Here is a 14,307-nt window from a genome sequence, read left to right as displayed (position 1 = left end):
GAAGCTTCTAGCTATCGTCCAATCAGTTTGCTTTCCTCCATCAGTAAACTTTTTGAAAAGGTTATTTTTAACAGAATGATGGACCACATCAACGAAAATTCAATTTTTGCCAATGAACAGTTCGGATTCCGCCATGGACATTCGACCACTCATCAACTTTTACGTGTAACAAATTTGATCCGTTCCAACAAATCTGAAGGCTATTCTACTGGTCTTGCTCTTCTAGACATAGAAAAAGCATTCGACAGTGTTTGGCATGAAGGTTTGATTGTAAAATTAAAAAACTTTAATTTTCCAACATACATTGTTAGAATAATTCAAAGTTGTCTGTCAAATCGTACACTTCAGGTTAACTATCAGAACTCCAGATCTGAAAGACTTCCTGTAAGAGCTGGTGTTCCCCAAGGCAGCATTTTGGGACCAATATTATACAATATTTTCACATCTGACTTACCTGAGTTACCTCAGGGATGTCAAAAATCTTTGTTTGCGGATGACACAGGCCTCTCCGCCAAAGGACGGAGCCTGTGTGTCATCTGTAGTCGATTGCAAAAAAGTTTGGATATATTTTCTTCATACTTGCAAAAATGGAAGATTTCTCCTAATGCTTCCAAAACTCAACTAATAATATTCCCACATAAACCAAAAGCTCTTTATTTGAAACCTTCAAGTAGACATGTTGTCACGATGAGGGGGGTTCCAATAAATTGGTCAGATGAAGTTAAGTATCTAGGGCTCATGCTAGATAAGAATTTAACTTTCAAAAATCACATTGAGAGCATTCAAGCCAAATGTAATAAATATGTAAAATGTCTCTATCCCCTTATTAATAGAAAATCAAAACATTGTCTTAAGTACAAGCTTTTGATATTCAAACAAATTTCCAGGCCAGCCATGTTGTATGCTGTACCAATATGGACTAGCTGTTGTAATACCAGGAAGAAAGCTCTGCAGAGAATTCAAAAATTTTAAAAATGATTCTGAGGCTTCCTCCCTGGTATAGTACCAATGAGTTACATAGAATATCCAATGTTGAAACATTGGAACAAATGTCAAATAAAATAATCAATAATTTCTGGCAAAAATCGTTACAATCTTCTACTGCCACGATTAATGCGTTATATGTTTAGGTTAAGTATATGAAAAACGTTTTTTTTTTCTCTTATAAGCAGGCGAAATCAACTCACCTGTAAAAAAAACTGAACTGCTACCGGCAAATGAAATGTAATATGTTGTTAACAAAATGTTAATTAAATCTTAAATTTGTTTTACCAAATTAGGATGATAGTGTTGTCTAATACCACAGAACACCTAGATATAAGAAATGAATGTAATGTTTGGAATGATACTAATAAAGAAATTAAAAAAAAAAAAAGTTGTGATTTATATGCTACAATTTTGCAACAGAGGTATCTATCGACACCCAACCAAGATGTATTCCTCAAGAATCTTCTTAATGACGGCCTTCTTTGCCACTACAATGCTCTACAGTTTTTGTTCCATAGTTTGTCAAAAGATTCCTCCATTCACCTTACATCCCTCTATCGGCAGCATTATTGCAACTCGTTTTTATATCCTGTTTTATTAATTTTATTTTTATATTTTTGCACCATTTTTCACAAGGTCTTAAAAACTCGTTTTTTTTATCTTAGAACCTGTGTCAATAATGATTATTGGTCATATGGTTCTGAAAATATTCCGTAATTTCTTGAGGGACGACGCGATATTTTTTAGGTTTTTGATATTTATATCATTCATATCATATTCATATTGTTGCGAATTTCGCGACTTAACAGGAACAAAGCTTCCTGTCAAACCTTTTTGTAATAAGAGGAAGAACAAGTTAGAGAAACGGCTAAAAGTCGACTCAGCCTCCGACTCTACGCCCTATCATTCGGCAACACATATCATATTCTAACTATCTATCTATCTATCTATTATTGCTTTCGAGATTACTGGACAACTTATGCACACATAATATTAAGGTATGTAGAGAATGTTAATGCTTAGTCATAGACAAACGGACATGACACCTGTGAATGCAATTTTAGCGGAAATGATACGAAAATGGATGTTTTTTGAGCCACCCGGCTATTCGTTGTTGCCTATATCTGCGAAAAATAGATTTCGTGAACTGCAATAATAGCCGATTATATTGCTGACGATAAGCCAATATCGATCAGATCATGTTTGTTATCAAAGTTCGTCGGCTCTGAACTTATCGCGCTAATTATTACAAGGTAAACATCGAAAATTGTTGCTAAAAACGAGGTTCGAACAGTTGCCCATTATTGTAGGACAAAATTGAGATTCTTGCTCCAGTCGACTTTTTTTAAAACTGCTATTTAGCGCCAACCTTTCGAAGTTTGTATGGGATTTACTATGGGAAAACTTACTTTTTCAATGGAAAATCGTCAAAGGTCACCGATTGACCTCTAAAAAAAAATCTAAATGAAGATTTTGACAGATATTTTTACGAGGAACAACATTGCGGAAGACCGCGAAGCAATATACTACAAAAAAAAATTCAATGATGGTGATGTTGATTAGCACGGGAAAATCAAAATAATTTCAATAATTACAAAATTGGTCAAAATTTTCGAATTGACAATGATTAATAACTTTTTTCACAAGCATATAAACATTAGAGTGGTTCAAAAAATCGTTTTTGCTCCACACCGCTCATTCGATTGTAGATCAAATTCTGAGTGTCCTCTCAAAATTTGAGCTCATTTGGATGAAAACTGAGACTGCACAAGACCTTCAAAGCTTATATGGGAATTACTATGGGAAAAGTAACGAATTCATTCAATCGGTCATAGTGTTTGCACATGTGCTCTTGGGGATTAGAGCTACGTTGATGCTGTGAGATACATTTATCAGCTACAACTTTGCTGAAGACCGTTTTCGAATCGGACGCCTCAGAAATTAGTAATTGATTTATATCCCAAATTCTTCAGCAGTGCTCATTAAACTACAGAACAGGCAACATTGCTGCACATGGCGCGAAAGATAGCACGCACAAATCATGGCTACTATGTTTTGCTGCATATATCCAGTGATGCCTGCAGAACAGCCCAATAATTGTAGCCTAAGTTTTACAACTCATTCAAAAATCAATAACTAATTACTGGGGCGTCCAATTTTAAAATGGTCTTCGGCAAAGTTGTAGCTGATTACTGTATCTCACAGTATCAACATAGTTCTAATCCCCAAGAGCACATGGGCAAACACTATGACCGATTGAATGAATTCGATGCTTTTCCCATAGTAATTCCCATATAAACTTTAAAGGGCTTGTGCAGTCTCAGTTTTCATCCAAATGAGCTCAAATTTTGGGAGGTCACTCAGAATTTGATCAAGAATCGAATGAGCGGTGTGGAGCAAAAACGATTTTTTGAACCACTCTATTAAACATATGAGCAATGCTCGCTGAGACTGGCCCACTATTTACACTTGGTCTTTCAAAATGTTCAAATTTATGCTCATTCCAATGCTCCTGTCAAGTAAGTAAATAAACTGCGTTCGGTTAGTCAAATTGATGGAACCATCGAAACAGTTTTTGATGACCCCTCGATTTTTTACAATTCTTGGCTCACTCAAACTGCTAGAACTCAGAAATTTAGCCATCAAACACTGCAAAATAACATGGTTTTGGAAAGAGAAAACATAGGAGCTGCATTTGCAAAAATGAGAATATTTGGTGGCCATATTGGATTTGGCCGCCATATTGGATATTATTGCAAAAACTAAATTTTCATGGTGTTCGCAGCCGCTGAACTAGTTTCACATAAAATATGAGGTGTATGTTTTATTTTGATGAAAAGTTATGTGCGATTTTGTAAAACATTTTTTATTGCGCCAGTGCACAGTGGTCCAGGAATCAGTTTTACGCGGAAAGATGCATTTTGAGCTTTAGAATGAAACATTAGACAAAAACGGTCCTCTACAAAGTTGTTTGTATTAGTTAAGCCCTTTGTTTGGTGTTATTGAAAATTAGGGTGGCCACATTTTCATAGAAATTGTGTAACTAATTTTCTTTTTTGTAGAAATTATATTATACATGCTTCACCAAAGTTGTAGACCATTCAATTTCAAGCAACTTGGCAAAAAAAGTTTTTTTGTATCTCTTTAATTGACCAATTTAGAGCTATTTTCCTACGGTGACACAGGGTGGTCCGAACAAAACTGGTTTTCTGGCTCTAGAGTTTTCAATTCAAATTTCTCATCAAAGTAGTCTATAAACACTTATAGAGCTTTGAAAAATGCGTAATTTGGTGAGTGAAGAAACTCTCTATCTCCTTCCGTTTGGGAGTTATTGTTGTTTTTCTCTCAAAAACATGCCTAATTTGATTGTAAATATCTCTGATTAAGGCAAACATAAAAAATATCTTTTGACGGCATTCAAAAGACAAAACAAAATTGTATATTATATCAAGAAAATACAGATGTGTTATTTTTGTAACTCTAATAAAATGCCCTGAAAAACAAAGGATTTTAAGCAGAAAAGCTTTCATAACTTTTGAACTAAAATAGATATCATCAATATTTTTTCATGAAAATTAGCGTTTTGTTAAGTTCTTAAAGTCGTTCATAGACAACTTCTAACCATCTTTGCTCCAACACATTGTTGAGGTTGTCGTCTACGTTGGTTCCCCCTATCCGCTCATCAAGCTTCCTGCGGTATTAAACTATTGAGCCATTTATCCTCATCAAAATGGCTTCGATAGAAGTATATTCCCATAATAAGAATTGTTAGAATGATATGGGGGATGACTTTGTCGTTGAAATGGATTCGTAAAATGATTGAAGCTAGTTTGCATAACTATATAGTAAAATATAACGTTAGTCTTTTAACTATGGTACGAACTGTAATATTAAATAACACGTAGGTAAACAAAGACACTGAGATTAAAATAAATTTATTGACTAAGAATTAATAATCTCCAGGTGATTAGATCATCCAAACTTATTTTTTTGTTACAATGAATGTTATTGAATACCTTACTTAGTCAAACAATGATAAAAACGTGTATATTATCTTGAAACTAACCTACCACAGAATCGAATTTGTAGTCTTGAGCTGGTGTTGCTTCATAAAAAGATAAATCTATTTCTTAGAGAAGGATTTGAAGGTGAAAACACTTAAAAGTTTTTGTGTTCGTTTTTTTTAATTGTTGACTAAAAGTTAATTAATAGCAATAAAAAAACTACTGAAAAACCTTTAAGCTACAGATTTTTTAAAGATTCTGTTTGGAAACTTGGTGTTAGAATATAAATAACGTACTTGTGATGTGAATATTATTGAGTTAATGATGATGAGGCTAAACGGGTCCAATAGTACTGCTAAAACATTTAATAAATTTTGGTATTTCCAAATACAACTAAAATAGATTAGATTGCCATAGACAAAATTTAACACTAGTTTTCAATTCTGTTCTGCATTCAGAAGAAATGTAAACACCGAATATGTCGTTTTGAGCAACTTCTCAAACAATTCAATTGATATGACAAACATTCTTCCACAGGTAAACTGTGCACTAGTTCGCGTTCGTATTTTCATTATCATCAGAGCTGATCGCAGTTTAACATACCGAGAGTGAGACCTTCTCGTGTGGGGAATAATCGTGATCAGATCCACAATTTGATACTCAACATTTTCGACCTGTAAAGTGTGAACATGTTTCAATACGTTTTTTGACCAACTATCCGACATACCGTGGCTTGAATGGACTCGACGACATAACACCACAAGTAGCACTTTATGAAGTAAGTCATAACTGCTGTCGAAATCATAATGGATGCTATTGTAAGCTTTGCTCGCAGGATTATAAATGAGTACGCAGCCATCATAAATATCGCTTGATAGTAAAGAACAAGAAAGAAAATTTCGACCAATGGCTTAAATTGCTGCAGATGCCTAAAAATACAAATAATGAATAATCGTTTGCTTAGTGATTTATGATGACGTACTTAAGTAGTTTAACGTGATATTTTATATACTGATACACGTATTGCTCCAATATCTCGAAGAATACTTCATCATGCTGAAGATTGTTTGAATCTCGCGACGTTCTGTGGTATTTATCTGTATCGTATTTCACTTGGACTATGATGAGTTTAAAACCATGGGCGAAAATATCAAATTCATTTTTGAAACCCACGAGTATAGATGCAACAACTACCGTAGTGCAAAGAATTCGGCATGTCCAAATGGGAGACATAGTCAGTCGTAACAAATAGTAGGAAACATGCTCCAAAACTGGCGTCCGGCAAAATACTTTAGGTGGCCCAAACATGACGTTCATCGATGCGCTGGGGAGCAAAAGGAATATCCCTTCAACAAATGTAATGATGGCCAGTCCCATTCCTGTTGCTCGAATCATAAGATAATATTTCTTTCTGGAAGGGGTATCATAAGATTCATGCCGCACAACACCGTACATTTCGTTGATAAATTTCCGTGCATCAGTTATCCTTTTCCAGTTGTGGATAAGAATCCATTCCTTCATAAAACACATCAATGCCTCGTAAGAAAACATGCATTCCAAAACGGTAGTGCCAAAATCGTCTCCTTTGATGATATTCTCTAGAGCTTTCAGAAAAATGTACAAACACTGATACCATAAAACCATGCGCCATATCTTGCAGATAATTATCTGAAGTTGGCTCTTAGGGTCGAACCGAATCGCTGTTGAAGAGAAACTCATACAAGTGTCGAACTCATCAACGATGTATGGTGATCACAAACCTGCCACTGCCGTTACAATGTCAGCTTGCCAAAAATAATCTCCTTCTGGTTCTTCATGTTGCCATTTTTTGAGAATGTTACTGTAATAATTTTGGATTTTGTTCATCAATCGATTAAAGCAAGTTGTTAAAAAATTTCCGCGCATTTGAAGACCATCCATCTTCAGCTCCGATATCGGTGCAACTGGCAGCCACAGAAGGCATTGGAAAGCCACAGAATATATGTCTTCACTTTTTCCATGAAAGCATAACTGTCCCATATAGGAGAAGTCGGTGCGCAGAAAATGTAGGTTGATACGGGAAGTTATGGTAATCATCAATAATTTCCCTATGCATTTGATGTAGCAAAAGTTAAGTTCCACTTCATGTACCAGTTTGGAAATCTATCAATAAAGTTTCATACATGTAGTGCTAGGGCCATCCTTAGCCGAGTGGTTAGAGTCCGCGGCCATGAAGCAAAGCCATGCTGAAGGTGTCTGGGTTCGATTCCCGGTCGGTCTTCCCTGGGCATAGAGTATCATCGTACCTGCCACACGATATACCAATGCGAAAATGGCAAATTTGGCAAAGAAAGCTCTCAGTTAATAACTGTGGAAGTGCTCATAAGAACACTAATCTGAGAAGCAAGCTCTGTCACAGTGAGGAGATTAATGCCAAAAAGAAGGAGAACATGTAGTGCACAATCCATCTAATAGTCAGCTTCATCGATAAACTCAAACTCGAAATTAAACTCAAACGGAAGATTGAAAAAAAAAATGGGTTCCCGTGTTACATTAAGGTTTTATTTGCCGTTCATTACTGCACGAACTCAAAGTTATTCGAACATTTTCTGAACTCATTTATTTACATTGAAAAACGAAGGGATTCAATGAGTCAAAATATAATGTGAGACAGTGATGGTTTTATTTTTATGGTCAGTACTGGTAAGGAATTTTCCATCGCAGTACTAACACATCAAGAAAATTCACATGAAAATAATTACAACATACAAAGGTATCGACCGTGATAATTATATTTTGAATTTGTTTATCGGCATATCGGTCTATTTTTCTCGAAGTAAGAGGGAGCATGGAGAAGAAAGCAATGAATACTAGATGAATAGGTACCGTAAGGGAACGGCGAGAGAAATTGTTTTTGTTGAAGAGGACATACCATATGAAACAGTATTACTTGAAACGTCCTTCCTTGTGGCTAACGTCCCCTATGGGAACGGCTTGGGCTGTCTTGGTAGTGTCATTTTTAAAACACACCCAAGCCGTTCCCATAGGGGACGTTAGCTACAAGAAAGGACGTTTCAAGTAATACTGCTTCATATGGTATGCCCTCTTCAACATCTAAATCCAATTTCTCTCGCCGTTCCCTTACGGTACCTATCCTCCTAGTACTCATTGCTTTCTTCTCCATGCTCCCTCTTACTTCGAGCAAAATAGACCGATATGCTGATAAACAAATTCAAAATTAATTACAACTTTTGAAACCATATGATTAACGGCTTTCAATTGACGTAATGCAGCCTTTGATGTCATTCTGTGGAAATGGTGAAAATTATAGTCTAAAAGGTGGTGAATGTTTGCAATCTACATTTGAATGTCTTGAACAGAAAAGAGTCCATCCGTTGGATAAAATACAGACATTTCTGCATTCCTTTTGCACTATATATGAAGTAATGGGTCGGTTATCAAGTTATGTTTCACCAAAGTTCGATAGAAATTTATAGAGCTTAACCCGTATAGGCCTGAGTGAAAGCAAACATACTAAAACCCTTACCACTCAGCGAATACTTAACGGATTCAAATAATTTTTTGTCAGTATACTGGCCCACATATCTAGTTTCTAAAAGTGGTCGGAGGAACTCGGGAATACTCCTGTAGCCTGAGTTATTGCGGTGGGTCACTGGGTCAAGTCGGGTAGAAAAAGGCGATTTTTTGGGACATGCCAAGTTATCTTTATTTATTTCCAATGGAAATATTTTTAATTTGCATAAATCATTAAGATCTGGTATTCAACATTATAAATTATTAGTATTAATCCGTTTAGAGTGTACCAGATGCATCCACTCGGACTTAATGCCCTGAAGAACCGGCTCTAGATTTGTTAGGTACTAAACCGTTTCAAATCTCTAAAAGTATAGATCGAACATAATAGTTCCTAAAATGCATTCCCATAAGCTTGATACAGATGTTGAGATACAAATTGTGTACTTCATGATAAATTTGAGGCATCCCGGGCACTCGAAAATGGTCATTTGTAGGATCAATCAAATGCAGTTGACATAATTATTCAATTTAATCGATTATCAGAAGCTTCACATTAATGCGTTTTTCTTAAAACTCCTTGATATAGTGGCCACATTATAGCCGATTCTGAAAATTATCTGTGACTTGAAATTTGACAACCTCCAGGGGCTCAGAAGCACAGAACTCTTGTCACCCGACCTGACCCAGTGATCCACCGCAATAACTTCGGCCATAGGAACATTCCCGAGATTCTATGACCACTTTTAGAAACTAGATATGTGTACCAGTATACTGACAAAAAATAATTGAAATCCGTTAAGTATTCGCTAAGCGGTGAGAGTTTTAGTTATTTTTCTTCCACTTAGGCCTATACGGGTTAAATAAACAGAATTTCAGCTGTTTTTATGCTAGTAAATTAGTATGAGGAGGAGTAGGAGTTGACAATATATCGCAGAATATTGAACAAGTATTCCAGTGTAATTGAATGCTCATATCTTGTTCTAAAAGCAGCGATGGACGGCATTTTGGTAAACAAGAAATAATTGTTAATATAAGATTTTTGAAAATGTCTCGTTTTGTAAAGTTTTTCAACGAAGTGCAGGGCAAGTGTGCCACTTGTTTGAGGTAAGAAGACTTAACAGAGAGAAATGCACCAAATCTTATACAAGTATTATTATCTTTTTGCATAAATCACCTCTGCATCTCCACAGTAGTCATGGAAAGGATATTGGGTTAGTGGGATAAGGTAGAGATCTGGGAGTCACCAATATTTGGTGTTGCGATGCATGATATAATCACGCCTAACCGGATTCGTGAAATCATTCAATAATCGCATTGTACGCCGAACAAGTGTTCGTCACTCGCCCACGCAGGAACCAGCGACACGATCAATAGATCAAACGCTGATAACGGACCGCATACTTTTTCACTACTACACTACCGACATGTTTGATCCTGTCCTCATCGCCCGCCCCCGCAGGAGCCAGCGTCAAGGTCGAAGGATCAAACACTACTCAGTTTATTTAGATTAATATTACAGTCAAACTCCATGATTTGATGTTCCATCACTCGATATCGATTCATGGAACCATATTAAACATCAAACTTCATGGTTACTATGATGGTCCCCTCTAACGGCTTTCCATAGCATTGCTGTTCCCAGTTAGCCGTAGCGGTAAACGCGCAGCTATTCAGCATGACCATGCTGAGGGTTGTGGGTTCGAATCCCGCTGGTCGAGGATGTTTTCGTAAAGGAAATTTTCTCGATTCCCAGGGCATAGAGTATCTTCGTACCTGCCACACGATATACACATGCAAAAATGATCAATCGGAAAAGAAAACTCCCAGTTAATAACTGTGGAAGTGCTCATAAGAACACTAATCTCTGAGAAGCAGGCTTTGTCCCAGTTGGGACGTAACGCCAGAAAGAAGAAGCATTGCTGTTCCATGACTCGATATTTCCATGAGTCGATGGTCCCTTCAATATCGACTCATGTAGGGTTGACTGTAGTAAGAAACGTCGTTTTAACGTAGACTTGATCCCACACTGTTTTCTCGAAATCTTAACTAGACTTAACTAAACTTAACTAGAAATTCACCCACAACTTGAAGGACACAATAATTAGAAACAAACGTGAAACTCAATACCATCAGTGCACCACAATCCGATCATTTATCATCATCATCATTTCCGATCATCATGTGTTCAAAATAACTATTGAAACGATAAATACTATTTTTATGTCACAATGTATCTCCAAGTAGAGTAAAGTGGGGCAAAAGTTCGAGTGGGGCAAGAGTTTCTTTTTAAGATTTCTAGCTCAATTCAAAACAAAACTTATAAATGCCATGGTGGTTCGAATGCTATTCAAGTAAAAGACTTTCACTCCAAATATCATAACAATCGATTGAGATTTGGAAAAGTTATGGCTATTTGTTGTTTTTCGACGTGATTATTCTAATTTTTCGTCAAACTTCCGTTGCATGGAACCAATTGAAGATAAAATCTTTTTCAATATTTTATGTAAGGGCGTTTCTAGGCCTATCATAAGGTCACTTTGAGGTGTACTAGTTTTTGCATGAATGCTTGAAAACAATTTTTGGCCCATAGTGGGGCAAAAGTTCGAATCAGCGGGGCAAAAGTTCGACCCATGTATAAAATCACGGAAAAATTTGCAAATTGCCTAAAATCCACATATTATCTTCAAATTTAGTTAAATTTGTCTGATATTGTGAAAACTGTCACCAAAATTTTATGTTTTCATTTAGTTTTGCGAAAAACTGCTATATTTGAGTATATTACAACTAACACGGTTTTGGACAATTTTGTGAAGAAAATTTAGTGTGTAGTTTTCGTCAAACTTAAGTTTACGGCTGGTGTAAAGTATGCTTGTCATAAAAGGATCGATATTTTGTGTTTTAGCCAGCGAACTTTTGTCCCACAATAGATTCGAACTCTTGCCCCACCGGTGGGGCAAAAGTTCGAATAAGACAATCAATTTTGAAACTGTTATAACTAAAAATGGGTAAATATTTTGACACAAGTTTGTTCATCAAAATTATAGCCAATATGTTGAAGGTTCACTGTATGGTACTCTATAGATAATGAACGGCTAAATTGAATGAATTTTAAATTTGTTATTGCATCTAAGTGTTCCTATTCCCGCGCACGTTATACAGATTTCAGTAACGACCATTTCATGATTTTTCAATCGAATTCACTTTAAATTTACACGATCATGTAATATTCAACCATTTTTAGTTGATAATTGAATGTATATTCATGTATTCATGATGCTGCAATAACAAACGAGTTTGATTTATTTTACAGTAGGCTTCAGTTTACATTACATTGAACATTTAATTTTTTTTTCTGTTTGTCTACTTCGAATTTTGTTATTTTTATGGTCAAACTCAATCTACAATAGCAATTAAGAACGCTTTATACTTAAATTGTTTATACCTCGCATAACTTGAGCTTTTGCTCTTATAGCCATTTGTAACGAGTGTGTAGCTTGTTATTGCCGAGCAAACGAAAGGATTTACACCTTATTCAACAACGCTATGATGAAGAGAAGATCCTACTTTATCGTCCAGTGGTGAAAGCTTGCATTCGGGTTTATTCAATTGCTTAGAAACAAGGTTACACACTCGGTTACCAATGGCTTTTAGGGTGACATCACGAATTATGCGAGATATTTTTTAATATTGTTAAATTTTTGGCCTAAGCGGTAATTGAAACACACCAAAATACCTACTGATCCAATAGCTGTTCATATGGTCTTGTGGTTTTTACATAAAGAATTATTTAAACAAATGAAAGTCATGTCAGACGGCTTCATTTGAAAGTTGTTGATGTTGCTAGATGATATGCGTGCGAATAAGATTGCATTCTTATACTAAAAACCCTTTCTACACTAGTGAGCGGTAATAGGGGCATGAGGGGCTGCTGGTGCACTGATGGTACTTCAGTAGTAGCGTTGTTTTATTTTGTGTAATAGGTTGTACGACATTTCCCAGAATAACAATCCCCAGAACGCCATTCCCCAGAATGGGACATTCTCCAGAAATCCATGCTCCATAATAGGGCATTCCCCACAAATGGTTTTATACATTTTTAAAGGGCGGGGCGAGATAAATTTGGTTTATTTTTAACACCAAAAAATGTACTTACCGAACGTGAGGAGAAGGCAATTTCAACGCACTCGTGATCCTGCTATGAAAATTATATGGCAGGATTTGCAGAAAGAAATCAAGAAACGTTTTGCAGATTTAAGAAACAAAAATTTTGAAAATAAAATTTCTCAATTGGACCCTGGTTCTAAGCCCTTTTGGAAATTATCTAAAATCTTGAAAAAAACCTCAGAAGCCAATACCGGCATTGAAAGAGGAAAACAAATTATTACTAACTAATTGCGAAAAAGCTCAGAAACTTGCTATGCAGTTTGAAAGTGCGCACAATTTTAATTTAGGACTTACTAGTCCAATTGAAAATGAAATTACTCAGGAGTTTGAAAATATTCTCAATCAAGAGAACGTTTTCGAAAATGCCTGGGAGACTGATTTGGAAGAAGTGAGAAATATTATTAAAAAATTCAAAAATATGAAAGCTCCTGGCGATGATGGAATTTTCTACATCCTCATCAAGAAACTTCCAGAAAGAGCTTATCATTTTTAGTTGATATATTTAACAAATGTTTTCAATTAGCATATTTTTCTGACAAATGGAAAAATGCTAAGGTTGTTCCAATTTTAAAACCAGACAAAAATCCTGCAGAAGCTTCTAGCTATCGTCCAATCAGTTTGCTTTCCTCCATCAGTAAACTTTTTGAAAAGGTTATTTTGAACAGAATGATGGCCCACATCAACGAAAATTCAATTTTTGCCAATGAACAGTTCGGATTCCGCCATGGACATTCGACCACTCATCAACTTTTACGTGTAACAAATTTGATCCGTTGCAACAAATCTGAAAGCTATTCTTCTGGTCTTGCTCTTCTAGACATAGAAAAAGCATTCGACAGTGTTTGGCATGAAGGTTTGATCGTAAAATTGAAAAACTTTAATTTTCCAACATACATTGTTAGAATAATTGCCAAAGTTATCTGTCAAATCGTACACTTCAGGTTAATTATCAGAACTCCAGATCTGAAAAACTTCCTGTAAGAGCTGGTGTTCCCCAAGGCAGCATTTTGGGACCAATATTATACAATATTTTCACATCTGACTTACCTGAGTTACCTCAGGGATGTCAAAAATCTTTGTTTGCGGATGACACAGGCCTCTCCGCCAAAGGACGAAGCCTGCGTGTCATCTGTAGTCGATTGCAAAAAAGTTTGGATATATTTTCTTCATACTTGCAAAAATGGAAGATTTCTCCTAATGCTTCCAAAACTCAACTAATAATATTCCCACATAAACCAAAAGCTCTTTATTTGAAACCTTCAAGTAGACATTAGAGTGGTTCAAACAATCGTTTTTGCTCCACACCGCTCATTCGATTCTAGATTAAATTCTGAGTGTCCTCCCAAAATTTGAGCTCATTTGGATCAAAACTGAGACTGCACAAGTCTTTTAAAGTTTGTATGGGAATTACTATGGGAAAAGCAAGCAATTCATTCAATCAGTCATAGTGTTTGCCCATGTGCTCTTGGGGATTAGAATTATGTTGATTCTGTGAGATACAATAATCAGCTACAACTTTGCTGAAGACCGTTTTATCGGACGCCCCGGTAATTAGTTATTGATTTTTGAATGAGTTGTAAAACTTTGGCTATAGGTAATTATTTGGCTGTTCTGCAGGCATCACTGGATATATGCA

General features: G+C 35.9%; 1 protein-coding gene across 1 annotated transcript; it reads right to left on the bottom strand.

Annotated features, from left to right (window-relative positions):
- Positions 1 to 4,949: 4,949 nt before the first annotated feature.
- Positions 4,950 to 6,916, bottom strand: LOC23687666. The gene is made up of 4 exons (XM_011495454.2): positions 6,752 to 6,916; positions 5,974 to 6,691; positions 5,719 to 5,920; positions 4,950 to 5,665 (listed from the first exon to the last, which is right to left on the bottom strand). Exons 1-4 carry the CDS (start codon positions 6,909 to 6,911, stop codon positions 5,429 to 5,431), a joined length of 1,317 nt encoding a protein of 438 aa, XP_011493756.2. The 5' UTR covers positions 6,912 to 6,916; the 3' UTR covers positions 4,950 to 5,428.
- Between the last annotated feature and the right edge of the window lie 7,391 nt (positions 6,917 to 14,307).

This window comes from Aedes aegypti, chromosome 3, assembly GCF_002204515.2.
Source record: "Aedes aegypti strain LVP_AGWG chromosome 3, AaegL5.0 Primary Assembly, whole genome shotgun sequence".
NCBI lineage: Eukaryota > Metazoa > Arthropoda > Insecta > Diptera > Culicidae > Aedes > Aedes aegypti.
The sequence above is the reverse complement of the archived record's forward strand: the minus strand, read 5'-3'. Positions and strand labels throughout refer to the sequence as shown.